This window comes from Panthera pardus, unplaced genomic scaffold (genome assembly GCF_024362965.1).
Source record: "Panthera pardus isolate Hobbes unplaced genomic scaffold, ASM2436296v1 HiC_scaffold_8, whole genome shotgun sequence".
In the NCBI taxonomy this organism is placed as follows: Eukaryota; Metazoa; Chordata; class Mammalia; order Carnivora; family Felidae; genus Panthera; species Panthera pardus.
Window position 1 is genome coordinate 96,223,188 of NW_026527013.1, and position 25,361 is coordinate 96,248,548.

Here is a 25,361-nt window from a genome sequence, read left to right on the forward strand (position 1 = left end):
TTTATTTTTGAGGAATATCCTACTGATTTCCACAGTGCTTGCATAAATTTACATTCCTACCAAAGTGTACAAGGGTTCCTTTTACTCTACATCTTCTCCAACATTTGTTATTTCTTGTCTTTCTGACATTCTGACAGGTGTAAGATGATGTCTTGTGGTTTTGATTTGAATTTGGGGGGAGAATATATTTTAAGTACCTAGCAGAAATGGGCATCTATTGCAACAATAAATTAATTAAATATATCTATGAAAGCCCTCTTCTTCAATTAGTCTTGTGGGTTCCAGTTTAATGTGTTTTAATTCAACTTCAATTCAATTCAGTTCAATGACATAAACTTTTAGCCATAAGAAGCAAGACCCCAGTTATTTTATATCTTTGACTAACCCTTCTGACTAACCTTGCAGTTGCCATGATAGACAATACCCCATCCTTTCTTGGTGACAGAGGCTTCTTTACTCCAGGTTTCACTCTTCCTCCTCCTTCTATAGTCCAGTAGGAGAAATGGCCAGGACATTTAAGCCAAATACCTATACATTCTGATGAAGAAAAAAAATTCTGGGTTTCAGCAATAAAATTTTGTTTTAAATATCTTGATATTTATCTCTGAATCTTGATGTCCTTCTGTCTTGGCCACGGTTCCTCTCACGTGGCCAGAACCACATGGTTAGTTCAGAATCCTCCATTCAGGAAGTCCTGGGCCATGCCCAGAGCCACCAGCTGATACGAATGTTCCCTGTTCACATTCTCTGATTTCTACTTCCAGGATCCAGTTTGGGAGCGGGAAGAAAGAAATTAAAGACAGGAATTAAAACAAAGAGAAATGAAATTGAGGGGGGGAGGGAAGGAAGGAAAATCAGAGGAAAGGCAGCAGAAAAATGGAGAAAAAGAAAAGAAAGTAATTGAAAAGGACAGAACAATGTTGAACAAATGGAATTTCAGTCAAATAAATGATTTATAATGTTAGGCTCTCCTTATATAAATTTTTTTCTTTTATGTTATTATTTAAACATATATAGCAAGCAGTGTAAATTTATGTAAAGTAAAAGACAAAAAATATTAAGCCTCTCCACCCACTACTCCTTTCTTCTTTCCAGTAGTTGCTACCATTGATAATTTAGTATGTTTTCTACTGAATATTTTCTTTGCATAAAGAAATAATGTTTCTATTCACATAAAGAATCATACCATAAAAACTGACCTGTGATGTACTGCTTTTCAGCTAATAATATGTATAGAACTTTCCCCCATGTATTACATATAGATTTATATCTTTGCTTTTTAAGAGTCACAGAGTGACCTAATTCTATTTGACCAGTATTTACCTGGTCACCCATTGATAAGTGTTTAGGCTGGCTTCTTGTTCTCTTCCTTTAAACAGATAATTTAAAAAAGAAAAAAAAAATCCAAAAATGTTCTAGAAAATGTTTGAATATCTTACTGACATAAAAAGTTTTTGGCAATGCTATAGTATGTATAATTACTAATCAGTGCTTACACTACATAGTGCTGCATAAAAATGATAAGGGTACATGTGAGGTGACATGCTGAGTTCTTAAATGAGAAAACAAACCTTTTATGTCTACTTCCTTGTTCAGTTATTTAAGCAAAGGCAGCAGCTTGGTTAAGATTTCGATCTGACATTATCTGTCTGCTAAGAAGAAAGAGATATTTTTAGTAAGTTAATAAAATCATAGGCTATGGAATTTTAAAAAATTAAAGAGCTTGTTTGGTCATGTCCTCTCATATACAGATTAAACAATGGTGGCTGGGCACAAGAAAACAGTGTTTGGTTTTGCATGGACATGTACACTCACATTTTGCTAATATCAATTCTAGGTTTGTAACCTAGTAACTAAATATTCTTTCATTTATTTAAAATTATTTCACCCATTGTCTTGTATGGGTAAGTGAACATGACCAGGGCTCCTACAGAGTTTTGTGAGTAGCACCATGAGCCTGTGTAAGAGTCTTGGGCATTATCAAGGCAGCTGCCCAGCAAGGGTGGTATTGGCACTGATAATCTTGAAGAGTAAACAAGAATTTTCCAGAAGACAAAGAGACAGATCATGGAGGTTTTTCCATGTATAGTATGATATTTTTATTGTTCAAATTGGGACTTTTTGAGAGTAGATGGCTTAAAACAAATGCAATTTTAAGTATGTATGTTGGAAAAGTGGGGAGGTGATGAACAATTTCCTTCATGATATGGGAAACAAAATCAAGGATGGATATGGAATCAAGCAAATGTCTTTGTCTATCAACATCCAATTATGACTATAGACAGGTTAGTCTCTACTACTGAGGGCTTTATTTTTTTTTAATTTTTTAATGTTTATTTATTTTTGAAAGACAGAGAGAGACAGAACATGAATGGGGGAGGAGCCAAGAGAGAGGGAGACACAGTATCAGAAGCAGGCTCCAGGCTCTGAGCTGTTAGCACAGAGCCCAACGCATGGCTCGAACTCATGAACCATAAGATCATAACCTGAGCCGAAGTCAGATGCTTAACCAACTGAGCTACCCAGGCGTTTACTACTGAGGGCTTTAAACTAAGAATCAGAACTTGCAGTTGGTAAATTTTTTAATATGAAAAATCATAAAGTTAAAAAAGTGAATTTAATTAAAAAATATATTAAGTTATATGTTAATTAGACTAATGAAATTTCTCTAAAATAGAATTGTCTGAGACTATGTGGTTTTAGATGGTGGTCATTGTAAACAGGAACCTCCTTCACCAGAGACAAAAATATATAGGACCACCCTCTTTCTTAGATATTTATGGATACTCAAGGATAAAATTCATGTTTAATTTCTCTCTCACACTGTCTTTTTAAAGTATGCCCAGAGTATCATTAAAATCTCTTTCCAAGTTCTCTTGCTTCTTAACCTTCCTTCGCTTCTCTTTAATCTCCTGAAGTTGGTATTTCCAAGGGTGTTTCCATCTGTTTGCTCTTGATCTCATCCTCTTGCATTCATTTCCACTTGTTCCTCATTTCCCTAACAACTTCAATTCTATTCGGATGTCCACTGTTCTCACACCCAGGCATGTGCCTCTGGGAGTATTGACTTCATCTTCATGTCCAGGGGAGTAAATTCTGAGTACTGTATCAATCAAGATAATCTCATACCTCTTGACAGTAGTCCCTTTAGGAAAGGACATGTGGTATAGCCAAGGAGACACTACTGGAATTCTGGTGGAGACTGCTGGGAAAGGTTTCTTTATACTAAAAAAACAAAGCGAAACAAACAAACAAACAAAACCTAGGAAAAGGTGGCTTTTTCCATGTTCTGGAGTTTGTGGTGTCTGGATGTAATTTCTGCAATTGCTGCAGCCATCTGTAACCATGAGAGCAGAGTGGAGAAATAGAGGAGAACTTGGGTTCTTGATGATGAGAAGGAAATCTGGGAAGAGCAGATAAAAAAGGGGGCCAGCCAGATGTCTGAGACTGGATACTCCCCTTGCATACTTTTGGCTTCTGGAATCTTGCTTGCCTCCTTTGTCCACCAACTGCCCGCGTAGCACAACCGATAGGTTCCCCCCATTTTATTTCTCTTTGAGTCCCTTTAATCCCACCCATAAAAGGAGGCCAGCACCAGGTCAGCCTTTGGAGGTGACTCTGCTGGGCCAGCACTGGTCCGAAATAAACAGTCTTTTCTGATTCCCCGAGTGCGTGTGGCTTGTCTCTTCCTGGGCACTAACTGTTTGCTGTAACAATGATACTCTTGAGTCGTTAAATTAACCATTCCTGGAATCTACTTTGCATCTCAACTTCCTGTCATTTGAGATAATAAATTATTCTAAGTCAGTTTTAGTCAGAGTTTTCTGTTATTCACTGCCAAAGGCATTGTAAAATTCAAATTTATTTCTTAAATCTAGACCTCTTCTCAAAGTTCTCATCCTGGATATGCAACTGTTTATCAGACATTTCTATTTGGAAACCTTAACTAGTCCTGACAAGTGACCTGTGGGTCATACACTAGTTATTTTATAAGTAATAAGGATAAAATTTTGTAGATACAGTCGTACTCTCACAACTTGTCTTCCTGAAGAACAAAACAGTTTAAGGTCTCAGTGAACTGTAGGAAAAATAACTCCCAAAGTTATCAAGTGCCCCTGAGAATCAGTCTCAGAGAAACTTGGTTATTGGAAACATAGTAATTTATTTGCTTTCTATGAATGTGGTCTTCATTAAATATACAGAGGGCAGGTAATCTAATTCAGTACAACTCAAAAAACATTTATTGTCTGTGTTCTAAAGCACATATGTCAGGATGGATGCCATATGGGACACTCAGAAGAATATGTGATCCTGAGAGTCTCTGAAGTGTCAACCTCCTGGGACAACTGCTTTATGTAGAATTTAAGGAGCTGACAGCTCCAAAGCTTCAGAAATCTTGTCATTAACCTAAAGTGGAATTTTGCTGTAGGGAGGAAGCAATCTGCCAGTTTATGTCCTATTGTATGGCAAGCAGTTGAGTTGTCATCTTCCCTAGGAGTATATTCAAGTGAGAAAGTTCTGACCCGAAAATGAAATAAACTGTTTGCTGGGGAGCCAATAGTATTTGAAACTAACGAAGTTCCTAAAGTAGGACTGACAGAAGAAAAGTTGGCATGCCCTCTACTCCAGCATGCTCTGTCCAGAGAAATAATGTGGTACGTTGCAATTGACCCTGGACTTTGGAGCCAGAAGTGCGGTGTAGGGATCAGCTCTGCCACTCACTGGTTTGGTGATTTTCACAGTCTTTTAACTTCCTGAGTCTCTGTTCTTCATCTGTAAAATGGGCATGCTTATGATAGCCCACAAAGTTGATCTTGTGAAGATCAAGGTCAGTAATGGGTATGAAAGTGTTTATAAACCTCAAGGTTAACATGGTAATGCCAATAAACATTGTATCTCAGAGATGAGAAGGACAGAAAGTAACAGTGTTAAATCCAAGTGCTATGTCTGATTTCCACGTCTGCTTGCGAGAAAGAAAGCTTTGCTTTTTTTACAGCTTCATGAAACTAAAACATATACATTCATGTATATTTGAACATGAGCTTTAGAGGAACATATAAGAATCACATAGGAATTCACAGGCATACACAGTAATATAGAAACAGAAAATAAAAACTTCCTAAAAACAAATTAAATCTTTAATAATATATATAGTAAAATACTACCCATATGCCATGTACTGTGTTATCACTCAATTTTATTATTTTAACAAAACCTCATAAGGTGCTATGATCTTGTAAAACTGATCACATGGACTATCTTTGAGTGTACGTGTGCAGTTTGTTTTAACTGAAATTGTCTTATTAACATGGAAACACAGAAATGGTCAGAAAAACAAGGGAAACTATGTCTTATTCATAAGTATTTTATTTTTCTTTGTTTAAAATTCTATCTGTAGGATATACTCTTTAATGAATACCAGGAATATAATTCTATTCCAAGTGAGAAGCAGTAATGTAAAGGTAAACATTTTAACAAGAGCTCAGCTAAGATTATGTTTAGTAATAAGGAAAGAACTTCAGGCTGGTTTTTAAAGATTAATTTGTTAATTAGGTAAACACCTGGGTTTGGTTCATCACTTCCCTTGGAAACTTGATTAATTTATGAGATTTTCATTCCCATTTACTAACAAAAGCAGTGAGTCATCCAGTGTCACACACCAATGACAGCAAAAGTTAATTGGATTCTAGATCCTTGTGCATTTCTCCCTTCAGCAATTCCTTGTTGCTTTGAGTGGAACCATGCTCTCAGAGAGTCTGTGTGTTTGTGCAGGGGAGAGAGCAATACAGAAATGAGAGGCATTACAAGTGGTTGGAAAGTGAGTTGGAAAAAACAAAACTATGTGTTTGTGTCTCCTTTGGTTTGTGGTAAGATACTCTGGAGGGATACACAAAGGTAACCAAACCAAAAACACAAATCAAAAAAAGGAATGCAAACACCTGCCTTGGTGCATATGCTCTTTATAGGACTTTGGTGTGAATCATGTGAGTGTGTGATTAACTATTGTAGAAAAGGCTGTATAAGATGGTCTGTGGTTTAAAGTGTTCCAGGGCTGGGTCTTGGGAGGGGAACACAGAGGCACAGCTGCAGCTCACTGTAGTCAGTCTGGTCTCCAAGAAAGAGATGCTTGGGCATGTGGGGGTGGGGTGGGGGAAGGGGATTCGAGATGGAGAAAGGAGGGGAGAGGCAGATGGACCTGTGAGGAGTGGTGGCTGGGAAAGCTACTGTCTCCCAGCCCTGCGATGGGGCTGCAACCTTTCTTTGGCTCTGACAGTTACATCTTGCATTCAGTTTAGAAGTACCTCCTTAGACATCTACCTGTATATGCCGTGTGATCTTGGTGGTATATAAAACAATACTAAGAGATGAAGGGGAATTCATCATGCTGGTTATTAACACCATTTCTGCTTTCAGCTTGCCTTTGTAAACTCACATTGTTCCTTCATCCTGTTTTCTGTATCAACTTTATTTTTTTGGAATATTTTCTTGTTACATCATGCATTTATATGAGCTGAATCATATAAACCATAAATCCTTCCCAGAACTGGAAGGTGTATAAATGAATACATGCATAACTAATCTAGGAAAATGTTAATAGGCTATTTCTGAGAGAGAATACAAGTGATTTTGTATTATTTTTCTAGACTTATTGAGATATAATTGACATATAACATGGTATATGTTTAAGGTGTGATGATTTGGTACATGCACATGTTGTGAAATAATTTACCACAATAAGGTTAGTTAACACAACCATCACCTCACATGACTGCAATTTTTTTTTTGCTGTTCTTGTGAGAACATTTAAGATCTACTCTCTATGGGTGATTTTATGTATCTTATGGTTAGCCTTCTGCATTTCCAAGTATGTATGTACATATATGTATATTTACAATGGGCATTACTTCTTTTTCTAATTAGATAAAAACAGTTTTTGCCAAATGCAAAAGAAAATATTTGTGGTGGGACTGGTGGACTTTTCCAGCAGAAAAAATGCATAAGGTGGCAGAGAAAGAAGACCAGAAAGGGGCTGTGGGCTGTCTTAATTTTCCTTTTACCATCCGCTTCTGTGAAAACCCGGAAAGTACAGTGTAAAAGTAGTGGTTCAGTTGAAACACTTTGAAAAAGAAGTGTATAAAATAATAGTGTACAATAATAGTAGTTTCAAGTCAGTAAATACAGGTGTATATCTTCTTTTTTAATAGTTACAGTGTGAACCACTGCATGGATCTCATGTCATTTAAAAACCCCCGATTGTTGAATATTTGGGTTGTTGCTACCTTTATTTGGCCAAAAGGAAATCTTAAAGTGTGGCACTGCCAGGTCAGAGTGTTTGTAGCCAATGTCATTACACACAAATATCCATCTTTCGTCCTCCAGATCCACCACACTCAGATGACCTTACTGTCCCCACTCCCTGGGCCTCTTGCATCCTGCCCAGCTCCCTTGTGCTACTTTGTGTACTTACTTCTCTCTAGGCCTCAGGCCACCTTCCCTTCACAGTTTCTGCAACCTGATGCTTGGTCATCTGGCAGTTTTATATGGTACCATTTATCTAGCAGTCTTGCCTCATGACGATTGGTATCTGAATCAGTTATTTCACTTGGAGGTTGTAAATTGGTGTTTTCTGATTCTACCACTTGGTCTCTAACTGATTTTTAAAAAATGCTTATTTATTGAGAGAGAGCACAAGCAGGGAAGGGGCAAAGAGAGAGGGAGAGAGACAATCCCAAGCAGGTTCTGTACCATCAGTGCAGAGTCCAATGTGGGGCTTGATCATGACCCGAGCCGAAATCAAGAGCCAGCCACTTAGCTGAATGAGCCACCCAGACACCCCTCTATCTGATTTTTTTAATACAGCAATATACAAGTAGGAGATCTTTCCCAGAATCAGCAATCAATAAAGTAAAATTTTCAAGCCTGAAAAAAAAAAAAGCAATGACAGAGCAAGATTCTTATTTTAGTAGCTCTCTACCATCTATACTTTATTGCACATTGAGAAACAAGGATAAAAAATCTAATTGTACAATCTGACTTTTATGTAAAAATTTTGCCCTACCAGACAAAGAATCAAGGCCATATAAAACAAAACCAGAATAATTTATTTGAATTCATCTTTCCTTGAACAAAAATAAAAACGTCATTTCCTTCAGTGTTTTATTTCTTTTCAAAAAAGCCATTGGTAATTGACAACCTAGGAGAAGGCAAGTCTTGCTGTTGTGATGGTCACCCTTATTCTGTGGTACAAATAGCAAGAAGGAAATTTGGGAATAATATTTTTTAAAATTAGTATAGTAGTTTGGCATGAATGAGAATTTAATAAAACAAAGCCTGCTGGAAATTTTACAAACATGAAGTTTCCACATTCGTCACTCAAATAGGATAGTCAATGTTGTTGAAAGTGGAAGTATAGATTAGAACTAATTGAGCTTTTTAGAGAAATTTGATATGAAAAGAGTGATTGGAAAGTCCCGTCTTTTTCTTCCTCTCAGTCAGCATGATAAAGACTGTCCACTGAGAACTATTTTCCCACCATGTTCCTCTGTAGCACAATGCATTGTGTGTATGCTGGGAAACCTTCAGTCCAGTTTTATAAATGACTATATTCTGCATTAAAAAGGAGTAATGAGTAAGAGGTATTGGGCTTGATTTCTTCACTGATTCCGGGTGAATATACATTTCCACTTTTTTTTTCCTCAAAATGTTCCTTCATTATTTCACTCCAGTGCACAGCTTTACCCAAGAATGCTCACCTGGCAAAGAGATGTTACAAGATGCATAAAATATTCTACAGATTTCCAGTTCCCCAGGTAGAAGAACCTTAAACTCTTTTATTCCTTTCAATAGCTGCAAATAACGAGTGTTTTAAACTAGTTCAAGAAAATTACATTTATAATCCAGTAAGTGTAAAGAGTAAGCAATCACTGAATTCTGTAGATAATTTCCTTTTGAAAGTAAAGGTTTAGTAAAAGGTTTACTTACTCAAATGACTCAACAGCCAAGTCATGGGTTTATAATTTTTTTTTTAAATGTTTATTTATTTCCGAAGGGGAGAGAGACAGAGCATGAGTGGAGGAGGGGCAGAGAGAGAGAGAGAGACAGAATCTGAAGCAGACTCCAGGCTCTGAGCTGTCAGCACAGAGCCCGACACGGGGCTCTAACTGACAAACTGCGAGATCATGACCTGAGTAGAAGTCGGACACTCAACCGACTGAGCCACCCAGGTGCCCCACCAGTTATGGGTTTAAAACAAACTGTGCCTGGAGCATTCCATGAGGTCAACAGATAGCATTTAAATAAATGTACCCATCAGTTCAATAAACAAATAACAGCTGAGTACTAAAATACGAAAACAGGTCAACTTACCAGTTTGTTAAACACCAGTCCAATTAGGTAACAGACACATGCAGTAATGAAAACAACACTGCTAGAATAATCTAAGAGCCAAAGAAAGAATTTTTTGGCTGTCTTTTCTATTACAGAAGCAACTGTCAAACAGAGGTACAAAAAAGCAGTAAGTTATTTTTCTTTACCCAGAGTTGGCACCTTCACTTTGGGAATGGGGGAAATGAGAGAGATTCACTAACCACCTGTAATACTACATATTCATAAAATTGATCGTTAAGTTTAACTGGACTTAAAGAATAAAGTGATAGGCAGTCAGGAGAGAAAAATAACCTCTGTGTGTTTAGGGAATACTTGCTTTATTGAGGAATATTTATTCTACTAAGGACCATGAGTCTTTAGCTAAAATAAACAAACAAGAGTCCACTAAACTATGGAATCCTTAAAAGACTGAGCCTTACTTAACCTCTATCCTTAGCAGATAGTTAATAGTCTGGAAATGTTTATAGATTGGCTGTAAATAAAATAAGTGTATAACAGTTTCCGATGAAAGAAAAGAAAGCACTGTACTTGTTCATTGTTAAAATTTAGAATAGGTAAAATAAGTCGGTATTCAAGGAAAATGACACTTTAAAAAATGTTGGCTCCCCTTTAGTATGAGTTGGAAGAAAGGGAGAAGAAGGAAATTTTAAAAGAGATTTTAGAGAGAAGGGAGACAGTTTTCCAGAGAAAGAAGAAAAAAGAAGGAAAGATTCAGAGAGGCAGACATCCAAGGATGGAGGTAAAGGAAAAGAGAGTCTTTGGAAGACAAAGATGCACAAAGGGAAGCCAAGAAAGACTAGGAAGACAGGAAAGGAGGTGAAAAGAGGCCATGGAGATGGGGAGGGGGACAGGGGGTGTGAACTTGGGTTCTGGGGTTGCTGCCCCTTGAGGGAGCATGTCCTCAATAGCAGTTTCGAATAGTCCTTTATGTGCTAGAAAAAAAAGCATTTCTGCTTTATTTTCAACCTTCCAAGTTTATTTCTGAAATAAAGTTTTATATTCCCAAGAAACCCTAAAGATATTGCTCATGTCTGAAAGCAGTCTAGTTTCAGAGGGTGATTTTCTTTTTTAACTTAGAGATAGTGTTTTTTTCCCTCCACACACAAAACTAACCCAATCATTTTATTTTGTGTTCTGAAACTGTAGCTGCCATATTCTACAGTTTTATAAATAAATCAGCATTTATTTTATATTTGGGAGCTTTAAAAGATAAACCTCAAGTTTTCATTTGTATTGTTTGCCTTCTAATTGGAAAAAAACAGATAATGCAGAGTGAAAGACATATAGAAAAACACATGAATTTAAATAGGATAACATTTTTAATTGGATATAATCTCAAAATTGGGAAGCAGATATACTCTGAAAACTCCTTCTGTTCCTTATATGTAACAAAGAAAAATATCCCTTATTTTCTATTCCAGAAGTAAAGAGAGTCAGGTATCATTTTTGAGAGGTAGGGTTTTGTTTTGTTTTTTAACTGTCATGGAATAATATTCTGACTCTTGTGTTCTACTAGATTAATAATATAATTCTTTAAAACATTTTCTTTTCTTTTCAAACCATAAGTTCCTAGCTCTGTCAGGGTCTGCTTCTAAATTACCTGACTCCCTATTCTCCAGGCACCCTGGGTCAAGAAGGAGTGCATTGATGGGTCTTCTGAGATGTCTCACCACTTAGCCCTTAAATGACTACAGAGTCCCCCCCTGCCACCCCCAGGACTGGTCTCCTCCTGCTAAGATGATTTCCCATGCATTCATCCACTGCTAGCTGTTATTTTTGGTATTTATCCAGAGGTGTGCCTGAATTACTTTGCTAGCACTGTTTCTTTTGCCAGAGGGGAAGTTCCTGCCGTGTGGTTATTGATGTTCTTTTCAAAGTCAATAAATGACAAATAAAGAAACGATGGAAGATGATTTGTGGCAGTTATGCCTGTGGGCAACTACAGCACAAAAAAGGGAAGTTCATTTCATTATTTCAAAAAGCTGTAGGCTTAGTTTCTCCCTGGCTGGGAAGGGAGGGCAACTCCTTAGTGTCAGCCCTGAGGTTAACTAGATAAGTAGTTTCCTGGCTTTGGCCTCAGCTCAGGTTTTATCCTCTCTGGGCGTGAGGCCAGTCCTTGCTGTGATTCTGTTCACTTGAGAGTAGACTATGAATCTGTAAGACGTTGGGCATTTGATGGTGACAGAGCTGTGCATATTTTGTAGGTTTTTTTTTTTTCCTGGTCCTATTTGTAGTAACAGATCGTTGGCTCCAAAACCACCACAGTCATTGGAAAATCATCAAGATAACCAAAAATGGCTTGCAAACCTGCCTGAAAATCTCTTTCATACCCAGATGTAGATTCACTGGGGGAAACACTGGATTCCAGAGCTCTGCTCCTAGTCCGCTGGCCCAAGTGCACAATCCTAGGAGATACTTGTGTTTATCTATTTTTTCCCTAAAATTATTTTCCAGTGGGGAAATTTCTTCAAATGTACAGAAGCTGTAATTTCCTGTTTTAATTTATTTCTTCTGAGTCTTTCAATAAATTCTGGGGAAAGCAGGGACTGAATGCTGAGCCTCTCCAAAGTAGCATCACCAAATGCAAGTTCATACTTACTCTGGACAGTCGTGCTGTTGGGCAGGGATGTGCTGAATGACTTCGTAAATTGTACTGTTCAAATCTTGTCCTGATACACCATCAGAGGCTGGAACAGACCTGCTTGGCATCTAGAAAATGTGGCACATTAAAAAAAAAAAATTAGCAGACTAGTAAATAGCGTGTCTACTCTACTGCATGGTTGAAAACAATTGGAAGTAGTGATGATTAGAGAACTAGATCTGGTTATCTTCCCTACGATGTTCATTTCTCCTTGCTACAGTTTCCTGCACTTACCCTATGGTAGTTTGTGTGGCAGCATAGCTATGAAGTCAGAAGAGGAAGAGCTTGACAAAAGCTATCGCTTTTTTTTTCTTCATTTAAGAAAAAGAGCTGGCAGTACTGTAAAGGAAATATAATAGAAAGAAAAAATAGCAAAAGAGAAGATATCAGGATAGCTTAGAACCAGAGAGCATATATGATTATCTTTTATATTACATCTCAGTTAGCTTTTTGACACTACTTGCCAATTATACATGCAAGGATGGTTGAATAGAAAAAAATAATGCACAACCAAAAGCCCTGATCACACTGCAAATTAATAAAGACAAGTACCAAGAAATATAGAACACAAAGGGAGATGTTTTGGTTTGAATGCAGTAGTGGGTTCTAAAAACTAAAGGCTTGGAAGAATGTGGAAAGTATTGTAGTATATTTCTGCCTGGTAAAAGCCAACATGCATTTTTATTAAAACTGGCATTCATGTTTTATTAACTCCCCTTTCTTGTATCCGATAATGTTCTTTTTCCCTGTAAACATTGCATTCCAATTAGTTAGGTAAAGTCTGGTTCCCCTCCTCATCCCGAGCTATTCCGATTTTCATCACATTTCCTATTTTCAGGCCTCCCTGTTTATACAGCTCCACCTAGAGGACTCTTGCCCTTGATAAATCATCTGACAACTCATTCCAGTTTAGCCTGCTATGTTACATTGGAACATCTTAGCTTTGTGTTTTCTTTGGAAACTGTTTCCATTCCACATGCTAAAGTTCTCAAAGCGCAGCCCTAGGATATGTGATTCATCCTCTCATTTATGTGCCAAGGAGATTTTGGTTTACAGTTTGTACAGATGACCCTTGCACAAATCAGCTTTGAACTGTGCAGGTCCACTTATACATGGATATTTTTCAATAAATACAGGACAATACTATAAATATATTTTTTCTTCCTTATGATTTTCTTAACATTTCTTCTTCTTTTTTTATGTTTATTTTTTTTATTTTTGAGAGTGTGTGTGTGTGTGTGTGTGTGTGTGTGTGTGTGAGAGAGAGAGAGAGAGAGAGAGCGCGCGCGCGCGCGCGCGCGCGCGCGCAAGTGGGGGAGGGGCAGAGTGAGAGGGGGACAGAGGGTCCAAAGCAGGCTCTGTGCTGACAGCAGACAGCCTGATGCAGGGCTTGAACTCACAAACCACGAGATCATGACCTGATCTGAAGTCAGACACTTAACTGACTGAACCACCCAACATTTTCTTTTCTCTAGTTTATTTTATTGTAAGAATACAGTATATAAGACAACTATGCATTAACCGACTGCTGATGTTATTGGTAAGACTGTTGGTCAACAGTAGGCTATTAGTAGTTAAGTTTGGGGGAAGTCAAAAGTTACAGGCAGATTTTTGACTGGGTAGGGTTGGCACCCCTAACCCCCATGATGTTCAAGGGTCAAGTGTACTTGAGATCAACTCTTGATTTTCTTTGGTATGGGGGTGTCCAGGACCTATGATAAAAGCAATCTATAGATAATAACTTACTTACTTAATATTACCTAAGTTAATATTAGAGCTGGCAACAAGTAATAAATTTGTTCCTTTCATGCCCTTGCTTTCTGTCCAATTCCTCAAAGAGGTGCTAAACGGACAGCAAAATTCCAGCAAGTAGAGAGAGGAGGAGGAGTCCATGTGTACGTGTGCCACAACAAGCCAAGAGATTATTCTCATTTTTAAAAACCCCAAAAGTTAGTAATTGAGTTTGTTTCCCTTCTTAACTTCAATTTTGATATCTTGGTTTTAATATTATTTTTCCCTTTCTTCTCAAAGCCATTGCATTTGGCTGCTAATCTTTACACAGAACCACCATGCCAGCTTCTTCCCACATAGGTTCTCCTACACGTGTCCTGCTGCTCATGCTTTTCTTTCTGTTGTTGGTGTTGATTTCTCACTTTTTCCCAAAGCACCTGGCACCAGCAGTTGAAGAACCTTCACTGATTCCTCAGGAATTTTCGGCTTTGAAGATTGGTATGGCTCCAAATTACATTATTGTACTTATGACAGAAATAAGTGGGGCTGATATGTAGTCAAAGTGTTCATTTCTCTGCCTCATGTTCTTAGGGATTATAGTATTTTGGGCAAATAGAGGTCCTCTGAAATAACATCTTGAAACCGAGTACTGATTAATCACAGGCTAAATTTAAATTTTTTACATAGATCCCACTCCTTTCTAATGAATTCCTAGGAATAAAAACTGCGTTGTTTTATTAATTAAAAAATTTTTAATGTTTTATTTATTTTTGAGGAGAGAGAGAGAGTGCAAGTGAGGGAGGGGCAGAGAGTGAGGGAGACACAATCTGAAGCAGACTCCAGGTTCTGAGCTGTCAGCACAGAGCCCAATGAGAGGTGGAACTCACCAGTGATCATGACCCGAACCGAAGTTGGCCGCTTAACCGACAGCCATTCAGGCACCCCCAAACTGCATTATTTTAAATAAAGAAACTCCCAGCTTCAAAAATTCAGTTCTAAGTCTTAGTAGCTCTTCAGTTTCCTGCTTTCCTACTTAAAAGCCACACCTGAGAGGGGTGCTTTCTGCTGTGGTGAGAAGCTGTTTGAAATAATTGATCTACAAATATTTATTTTTGTCTTTTCGGTTGTAGAAGTGAAAGGTGAGTCAATGCTGTCTGAGACTGAATAGGGCAGTGCAAAGCTTTGTGATGATGTGGGAGCTGGTGCTGCCGACTTGCCCTCAGAAGGATGAAATCCAATCAGTCTCCCTCTATTACTCACATGGCATTTGTGAAATAAAGTCGGTGGCTAGGAAAATTACTGGATGAACCGTACACATTGATAGAATTCACTGAACAGGTGAGGTAACTAATCCCTAATGACAAATAGTTCTTTAAGAAGAAAAAAAAAGGAAAATGCCCAAAGCAAGTAGTCTGTTTATGGTCCCTTCCCTAAGTGAGCTATTATAGGGGAACTAGGAAGCAGAGGCCTTACAAAATTCTATAAAAATGTTAATGAGCTGATTAGAGAACATTCTTTATGTCTGTTAAACAAAACTGATTGTTTTAAAAGATCTTGTCTTTGCACACTGAAAAACAAAATGTTTCAACAGTGTAAAAGCTCCCCTTCTTGCATCGCAGGCAACTTTAGGATAAAAGTAAAGATGTGCACTTGCATAATTTGGGTTTACATAGTACCTTTCTTCTGAACAGCATAAGGGTATGATCAATTGTCTCCGCAAAACATGAGGGGAAGTGAAGAAAAAACTGAGGTATAGACAGAGAGTTCAGTGAAGTGACAGGCTGTAGCCATGAAGGTGATGCAAAATGATTTAAATCAGGGTCCCCGATTCCCTATTTGTTCGGTTCTCTTGAACTTCAACCTAGCTGGTTTTCTCTTCACTGAGCTTACCAGGTAAAGAATGTTTACGAATTAGTGTAACTTCCTAATTCGTGTTAGCCTTATTTATAAAGGCCACAAAAGATGGTTTAGCTCCTCAGATCCAACAACATCTTTCTTTACAGAGCGAGCAAACTCTGCTGAAGGTAGTGCAACCACTTGACCACACTGCCCAAGCACTTAAGTGAATGCTGCTTACACCTCTGGTTAATCAGCCATTAGGAAAACCAACCCTGAGAACACCAGCAGCATCTGGAAAAGCAACAAATTCATATATTCCGAAGTCTTCCAGAGCATCTTCATGGCCTGAAATGTAAAACAAATACTACTTACAAATCAAATACCTCCATCTGCTATTGTAGTTTTTTTTTTAAGACTTTGTAAAACTTACCGTTATTGTTTGTTTCAAGTGATATGTGTATAAAACCAATTTAACATTTACTAATTCCCTGTGGTCATATTGTCAACTAAGCAGTGTTGGAAATCACTCATTCTGAAGCTGAGAACTGGAATTGAATTGGGACAATTATTCTTAAAGCCTGATGTGGGAATGGTGTATCATATAGTCAAATAAACGCACGTGGGCAGTTTTGTCCTTTGTAACTAACTCAGAGAGTTAGCACACCAAGGCTTCAGCCTGGGAATCACAGCATCTCTTAGTCTACACATAGTATTTATTACACCCTGTCAGATCTAAAATAGAGACCACCAGAACTACTAATATCAATGTATAATGTATATTATTCATTTTAAATTATTATATATAATGTACTATTGTAGCTGCCCATATGTACAAAATATAATGCAGTGTAATATCAACATCACCCAAACTATCATCTGTAAAATGATGGGAGTGGGGTGGTTGGGAGGAACCAGATGGTCTCTGGGGCTTGATAAGAGGATGCAGACCCACATTCACTAAGCATCCTGGCATATTAGGCACTCCACCTACATCATTGTATTTAATTCTCCTCGTGGCCCTGGTGGAGGGAGGGGGCAGTAATTACCTCCATTATATAGATGAGGAAAATTGAGGTCAGAAAAAATTAGTTAATTTTCCCAAGGTGACATTGGGAAAAAGTGGCATACAGGGCACTGAAACCCAGCATCATGTGACTCCAAGGCCTGGAGGGTAGCCCCATTCTTAATTTATAACAACTCAGTAGGGAATCAATAGTGAAGGGCAATAAGGGGGCCAGCTGGGGACAAAGAAGCAGCAAACCTGCCAAACTTCCCTGCCCACTGCTCCTGGGGAGGGAGCTGCCAGCATTGTCCCTGCTTTAGGAATGAATGAAGTGAGAGGGTCTTGGGCATTTTCAAAATAATAAAAGGATCAATAAATTAGGATTCAGAAGAACTCAGTGATGGTGGGCAAGTGACTTAATCTCTGAGCCTTGGTTCTCTAGCCTATAAAATGGAGTTCAGTGCCTTTCAGGTTTATTTTACAGATTTGTATGACTTACAGTAAAACCAATTCAAGGGATAGCACTTTGTAAAATGAGGGCACTATTCAAAGTTAAGGGATTGTTTGCATCATAGCAGTTCATACCTTATATGAATTATATTACATCAATAGTACATTATATATAATAATTAAAATGAGCAATATTAATTAATATACATTAACATTACATTAGTCCCTTTCAGCATAGCCATTACCTGAAAATGTTTGAGCTTTCCTGTATTCTGTTTCTGGTCTGAAAAGACAAAGAGGCATTTCTGTTACTGATAATAACTGAGGAAAAGGCATTCAAGAAAAAATTATATTTGTAGAAATGTATGTATTACCTGCCTTCTAGCTTCTGTTTTATAACTAAAACCAAGAGGAAAAAAAACACAGTAAGGTAATTTTTAGCACATATATAAAACCATTTGTAAATTTTCTTTCTAATTTTAACCTACCTTTATAGGGTTGATATTTTTTCCATAGGAAGAGAAGACACATGGATATAATTAAAAAGAGTGATATTCCGGTTATACTTGCTAAAGGGGACAATGATTTCCCCTTTTGTGCAAGCTTCTCGAGTCCTAAATAAAAAGACATATTTTAAATATTTTTATTAAAGATCAATAATAAGTTACTATATGGTTTGACTTTTTTATGCTTTACCTGGGGACATTACTGCATCTGTATATTATATATTACTTATTTTATGTTTATATGTAGAGAGAAAGAGAGAGAGAGAGAGAGAACATGAGAGAGCAAGAGTGAGCAGGTGAGTGAGAATGAGAAAGACCAAGCAGAAGGAATGCACTTATTTTAGGACACAGAGCGATTTGATCACAATGGCCTAAATTTGCTAAGGATATAAATGTGGTAAGCTGCCCAGGCTACAACTGATGTGTTGAAATAGATGTCGTATATAGCTTATGTCATACTTTCCAATAGTGTTCACCACCATTTAACCATTTAACTTTGATCTCATCGTATCAAATATCCCCAGATGCTAAGTGGTTCTCTCTCTTTCCTTTTGTCTCACTCTTAGTATAAACCAGGTACGTGGATTTTCTAGGCAGGTGGTATGTGATTTTTGATTCTAGATCTAGACTAGAACACCAAAAACTTATTAGAAAGATTATTTTTCCTTATTTTCTCTCTTAATAATTTATATTCTCCCACTGTTGGAAAGCTGGCCTTTTTAGTTCGGAACTACTTTAGCATCTGGGTGGTCTCTTTGTGAGGTCTGAGCCTTTCTTCAGTTACTCTGCTCCTACCTCACAGGTTTGTTCTTTCTAAAGAGCTGGGCAACTTTGGGTGAGCCACTTGACTGATGGCCTTGATTCTCACACTAGTGAAATGAGGTTAGAGTGAGAGGCCTTTAAGTTTTGTTGTTTCTCTAATACTCTAGAATTTGGGGCAGCCAGAGAGTCTTATATGAAGTGTATTATGTAAATAGGACACTATCCAGTGGCCTACCAGTAATTGAGTCTCAAAAAAATGTATTCACATATATACATACAAAAATTACAAATTTTAATGGTATAAAGGAAGTGTAGCACATAACTTAGAAATAATTATAAAATATGCAATACTCTTTACTGTTAATTACACATAGCTGATTCTCAGGAAATGCACTTGTTGCTTTTTGCTAAACTCTCATATTTTCCGTCTATGGGTTAAATTCAACCATATTTTGAAAAAATTAGACTTTAAATAACTACTATGATTACTATGTAATTGAACAAAGAAATAGGTTACATCATAAATGAACAAGTTTAGTTTTAATATGAATGTTGGTTGATATTTAGTGTGATGAAAAGGAAATGACAGCATACATTGGAACTTCATTCATTCATCAATCATGTGAATAATGCTGGACTGAATAATAGTTTTTGATGCTGGAAGAATATTTCCTCAATTTTTTGTGCCATAGATAATGTGATGGCTATGGACATAATATACTCTTAAATTTATTTGGCATTATTATTTTCTCCATCACTTTCTCTTTTTTTGTCTTTTTTTATTTCAGAGAAAGAGAGAGAGTAACGTGGGAGAGGGGCAGAGGGAGAGGGAGAATGTTAAGTAGGTTCCATGCCTGACTCAGGGCTCGATCTCATGACCATGAAATCATGACCTGAGCTGAAATCAAGAGTCGGACACTCAACTGAGTGAGCCACACTGGCACCCCTCTCCATCACTTTCTTAAGTGTAGACAATCTTACTATAGAACAACACATCCAGTGAGTTTTTTATAAGTAGTATTTTCATGATTAAGAAATTATTATATTATAAAATTATAATATTTTATAATTTTCATTGAGATTTCTTTAAAAATTTTTTTTTAATGTTTATTTATTTCTGAGATAGAGAGAGACAGAGTGTGATCGAGAGAGGGGCAGAGAAAGAGAGAGAGAGGGAGACAGAGAATCTGAAGCAGACTCCAGGCTCTCAGCTGTCAGCACAGAGCCCGACACGGGGCTTGAGCTCACAAACCATGAGATCATGACCTGAGCTGAAGTCGGCTGCTCAACCAACTGAGCCACCCAGGCACCCCTTCACTGAGATTTCTTATTTGACCTATGGGCTATTTAGAAAACATGTTGCTTTATTTATTTAAGTTGGGAATTTTTCTAGTTTTGTTTTCTGTTATTGATTTTTAGTTGAAGTCTACTCTAGAGGACAGACTCTGTTTGATTTCAATCTTTTGAATACCAAGATTTTAGAAAGATGACCATATACATGGTCATATGAAAAGAGGGTATATTCTACAGTTGTTGTATGTTATATTCTATATTAATTCAATTAGGTCAGATTATTTTTCTCTATTCCTACTAAGTTTTTGCCTGTTTGTTCTATTAGTTACCAAGAGATGTATGCTAAAATCTCCTACTCTGATTATGGATTTTTCTACTTTGTTAATTTTTGCTATTTATTAGATACACTTTGAAGCACTGCTAGTAGATGCATACAAGTTCAGAATGCTTACATCCTCCTGCTGGAGAGACCACTTTACTCTTTTTTTTTTTTATTAAAAATTTTTTTTAATGATTTTATTTATTTTTGAAAGAGAGAGAGAGAGACAGCATGAGCAGGGGAGGAGCAGAGAGGGAGGGAGACACAGAATCCGAAGCAGGCTCCAGGCTCTGAGCCGTCAGCACAGAGCCCAATGTGGGGCTCGAACCCACAAACTGTGAGATCATGACCTGAACCGAAGTCGGACGCTCAACTGACTGAGCCACCCAGGTGCCTCGAGAGACCACTTTACTCTTATGAAATGTCCACTTTTTTAATCTAAAGTATTACTTCTTGTCTCAAAAAATTTATCCAACTCTTATGTAATTTGTCTGATAATAGTAGTGGTATATCAGCTTTCTTTTGGCTATTTGTATGGTTTATTTGTTCATCCTTTTACTTTCAATCTTTCAGTATCCTTATATATACAATGTATATCTTATAATCATCAAATAGTATTTTTTGCATTGAATAGTATTTTTTAAGTTTATTTATTTATTTATTGAGAGAGAGAGTATGAGTGGGGGATGGGAAGAGAGAGAGAGGGAGAGAGAGAATCCCAAGTAGGCTCCACACTGTCAGCACAGAGCTGGATGTGGGGCTCAATCTCACAAATCATGAGACTGTGACCTGAGCTGAAATCAGGCGTTTAACCTACTGAGCCACCCAGGTGCTCCTGAATAGTATTTTGTAATCCAGTTTGACATTTTTTGTCTTTTAGTTGGAATATTTAGTACCTTAATATTTAATGAAATTATTAATATATTTTGTTTTAGATCTACAATCTTATTATTTTTTCTATATTTCCTCCATTCTTGTCTCTCCTTTCTTATCTTCATTTGGATTAATCAGGACTTCATTTTATTTCTCTTTTCCTCTCTAGTTGCTTGTTGGTTATACATTTTTTCTTTGTGTCTTAGACTTTGAAGATGAAAAAAAAACTACCAATACTTTTACTGCTTACCACTTCCACTGGCCTCCAAAATACAAGAATAAGTTCCATATAAAAGATGGGACAGCTAACACTCAGGATACACAAAGTTGAACTCAATAATGTCTGACTATAGTTCTATGCTCTTTCCATCACTTCTACCTGACCATTATATGAGAAACAGCAATCCTTCCACCATTAAGCTCAAATCTCTTCAGTTCTACCAACGAAATTATAACTAATAAGTCAAATCCTTTTTCTGCATGATTTTTCTGTCACATCTCCCCTGAGAATTCTCTTCTTCAGAATCAAAATCCCTGAATGGTTTTATTGTTCTTTGTATGATTGATTTCCACATTCTCTATTATCCTAGAGGTAGAATTTTAGAAACTCAACAAAAGCTAATCTGTTTTACTTTTAAAATATAAATTTGGAAGAACCCATACTCTGGTGTCATTGTCAGTAAGATAAAGGCAAATAGAATACTCTCTTGAAACACCAGCAGGGATAGAAAAGCAAAGTAATAAGGGTGAAATACTAAATATAGAATATGATTTGGGCACCACTTTTAGCAAGTGAATTCTCTATTTCTTCGTTTAATTTAATTAATTTTTTTTTGAGAGAGAGAGTTGAGAGGGGAAGACGGGTGGAGAGAGAGAGAGAGAGAGAGAGGAGAGAGAGAGAGAGAGAGAGAATCTTAAGCAGGCTCCCTGCTCAGCATGGAGCCGGACACAGGACTCGATTTCCCGACCCTGGGGGATTTTGACCTGAGCCAAAATCTGGAGTCGGATGCTCAACCAACTGAGCCACCCAGGTTCCCTTCTATTTCTTCATTCTAGATCATATATTAAAATCAAAACTAGCCAATTTTCAGATATGCACAATTAAATGTATAATCATCATATGTAATTAAAACCAAATGTACATTTGTTTCCCATTTATTTGGTAGAGATGTATCATATCACTAAAATGTAAATAATTTTAAAAATTAAAGTAGCATTTATAGGTACAGATAAAGAAATAGTCTCCAAGAAACTAAAATATTTGCTACAGTAAGTCATAACTAAGACTGGAACATAGGTTTTTTTCTGACTGCAAGTTCATTTTTTTCCTGTTAATCCATAGTCAAAGAGTGGTTTTGTAATGGCAGGTAGGCTCCTATATAATCACTTTTACCTTCCACCTTTTCTAACACCAGACTTGATGTGTTTCAGCTGTTTCACTTCTTGATTGTCTTCACCAAAATTCCACTAACCCCTCAAAAAAGTATTGAATGCTGATTTATTCTTCTCAAGCTTCTGTTATGTGCTTTATACCATGAGAAAAACCGCAGGAAAATATTTTAGTATAGTCTTTGCTGTTTTTACCCCCTTAATCTTGAAAATATGCTAATAATTATTATTTCCAAGTACTTCTCATTCTAATGGTGAAGTTACACTCTTGAATACATAAGCTCTTTGCCAGGCACTTCCATGATTCTGAAGCCTGGCAGTTAGTTTAACATACAATGATTAGATGTCTTACATTTGGATAAGACATCTCCTTGCGTCTCCTTCATTTTTAACTTTTTGTCCTTTTTGATTTGTGTTTCCTAAAATGATCGAATTTGCACATTCTGTCCTTCAGAGGATCCCACTTATTCCCTTTACCATTACTTCCTTATCTCTTTAGATTCCTTCTTTATTGTCCTCTTGCCTCTTTTCCCTTTAGCTCTGTTAGCCCTACATCAGAGAACCACCCTATAGTGGCCAATGTCTGTCACCCCAAAACCTTGGCTATGGCAAATCCTTTCCCTGGAAAAAGAGGAATAAGCATAGTCCCTTTTCTCAGAACAAATGATATTCCCTGTTAGGCCTCCTTCTCCTCTAGAGCATCCTGACTATCTCTTGACACTGATTCTCCATCCCAGAACTTGAAATTTGCTTCCTTTCACAAAATAAAAAATGCCAAATATGTCAAGGATCAAATCAAGGGGCATAGTTGCTGTAGTCTCCGTTCTAGGCAAGTGTGTCTTGGAGAGATGGACTTCTGAAACCCCCACTTGAAAGTAAGGCAGCAGATAAATTCTGATCCTATTGCTACAGAGAATGTATAGGAATTCTGAATGCAGTTCTAGACACTTGCAGGAGCCCCATTCTTTCTTTTAGAGAGTTTCCTACTGTTTAGCTCATAGCATGCCATTCTCTTCATTATTTAAATATGATTGACTCATTTACCAAAGCCCTACTGCAAATGCTATTTGCCCCCTCCCTAGGCAAACAAATAAAATGAAATAACATAATTAAGTGCAAATATGGGCAAGAGGTGTGGTTTCCATGGCATCACAGCCCTGCTGTTTGAGAGACTGCACCCAGAACAGGGCAGCCATATGCCACCAGTCTGCTCGTCTATTCCGAGATCAGAATGGAGTTCTGAGATCTCTCTCAGACAGTCTGCTTGCTGATTATGACAGCTGATTCCTGTCCCTATAGAGATGAAAGCCCCATATTGGGGAGGGGTGCTGTTTCTATACTCTCCCATGGCTCCACCTGACTGACACAGTTATTCTGTGCTAAAAGCTCATGGGGATGTCTAACGTCTTAGGGTCTGGATGTCAGGGCTGTAGTTCTATCTTAGCTGTTTTCTCCAGTGGCCCAAAGTGAAATATGTCTCCTTAAGATCTTAACATGAGAAGTTTCTAGGTAGAAGAAATTAGTCAATTCATTTTCCTACTTTGGATCATTTTCCTATTCTCTTCTGTATGAAATGGTGTACAATAGAAATACATATAAAAAAATGATAGGGACACTTGGGTGACTCAGTTAAGTGTCAGACTTTGGTTCAGGTCATGATCTCATGGTTTGTGAGTTCAAGCCCCACATTGAGCTCCATGCTGGTGGTGCAGAGCCTGCTTGGGATTCTCTCTCTCTCCTTCTCCCTCTCTGCCCCTCCCCCATGTGTGCGCACGCGCGTTCTCTCTTTATCTCTTTCTCAAAGTGATAGATTTCTTAGGATCACATACAAATTCAAGACATTTCTATTATATATAAATTCTGAATTATAGCCATGTGGTTCTTGGGAATTCTAATAATTTATATATTTGAATATCTTCATTAAGTGTGAACACTTGAATTCTCATCATAAACTTTCATTTTATATATATTGCATGTCACAACAGTGGTTTAGACCCCATTAAAATTGTAAATCATGGACATCTGCATTCAAGGAAGTCCTTAATTAAATAAATAAAATCATTTATTTTTCAAATACAAATGCTAATGTATTATTTTTATTGCTATTGTTTCCTTGAAACTTATATTTTAGATACTATTTTTAGTTACAGGTATTTCATAATTTCTCATTAATATGAAAGCATATACATATCATGGACAAACCAGAGTATCTCTTTGTATATAGCACAAAGTTAGTTAAGGTGATGAGAAAATATACACTATCCTGGATATGTGGTATACGTTCTAGAAAGACCATAGTCTTACTGATATTCTCAGTCAAGAATGTCAAGGGAGGCAGTTTATATAATGATTAAAACAAGGGCTTTGAATTCAGATATTATTTTATGACTTACTAGCTGTGTGACGTTGCCCATTGTCCCTGTTTTCTGTAGTATATCTCCACTGAGACAGAAAGGTCAATTAATGTCTCAAATTAGATGTGAATCATAGCCCCGAGGTAGAAGGCACCATCTGGAGCCAAACATCACTTTCTCTGGCCTTCCTCTCCCCAACTGAAAGTCTCCAATAAAACTTTTGATTCTTTCCTGACCTTGTTATTTTCTTTCCTTATTTGTGATCTTGGAGTCATCTTTGACTCCTTTGTCCATTGCCCTCCACAGCTTTTTGCTGAAACTTTTTGGTTGGCCACCATGTTATGTGCCTCACTAAAAACAAAAACGTTCATCTATTTCTTAGTACTAGACTCTGGTTACACCAAATACAACTTGGCTCTGAAAATATCTCAGAGGCAGGTATCTTATCCCTCAAAATTCTCTACAGATCTTAACATAGATTGCTTCTCAGAGTGTATGATCAGTAAGTGCTCAAATGGTAGTTACAAGTGGTGTTCATTTTTTCACTGTAGGTTAGTGTATATTTAATCTCCATTGCGGAGATTCATTAATTTGGAAAACTTAAAAAAAAATCAAATACTTAAAACACATCAATACTACTCATTTTCTTTGGCATTTGTTGCTGTTTGAGTTAAAGTTCTGTGGACATATAGGAGTTGAAAAATAGCTCTAAAAACCAGAAAAAGGTCACTAATGTTGACAACTCTGAATCCCTCTGAAAAATAAGCACCTGCTCTTCTTATTTACTATAATAACAAATACCTGATCTTTGTAC

The 25,361-nt window shown here is 37.2% G+C and overlaps 1 protein-coding gene across 5 annotated transcripts in view; it reads right to left on the reverse strand.

The window, feature by feature from the left end:
* Window positions 1-8,082: 8,082 nt before the first annotated feature.
* The window catches only part of HEPACAM2 (HEPACAM family member 2), a 43,139-nt gene continuing 25,860 nt past the window's right edge, over window positions 8,083-25,361 (reverse strand). For 2 of the 5 annotated variants that reach the window (XM_053898557.1, XM_019443323.2), the window contains exons 5-10: window positions 17,540-17,665; window positions 17,426-17,450; window positions 17,297-17,334; window positions 15,870-15,943; window positions 11,987-12,096; window positions 8,083-8,753 (exon numbers count right to left, since the gene is read on the reverse strand). In XM_053898557.1, coding sequence (XP_053754532.1) covers window positions 8,750-8,753; window positions 11,987-12,096; window positions 15,870-15,943; window positions 17,297-17,334; window positions 17,426-17,450; window positions 17,540-17,665 — 377 coding nt within the window. In that variant the 3' untranslated portion in view covers window positions 8,083-8,749. Of the gene's footprint in view, window positions 8,754-11,982; window positions 12,097-15,869; window positions 15,944-17,296; window positions 17,335-17,425; window positions 17,451-17,539; window positions 17,666-25,361 lie in introns of those variants that run through there. The other 3 variants (XM_019443326.2, XM_019443324.2, XM_053898558.1) reach the window with 2 other exon arrangements.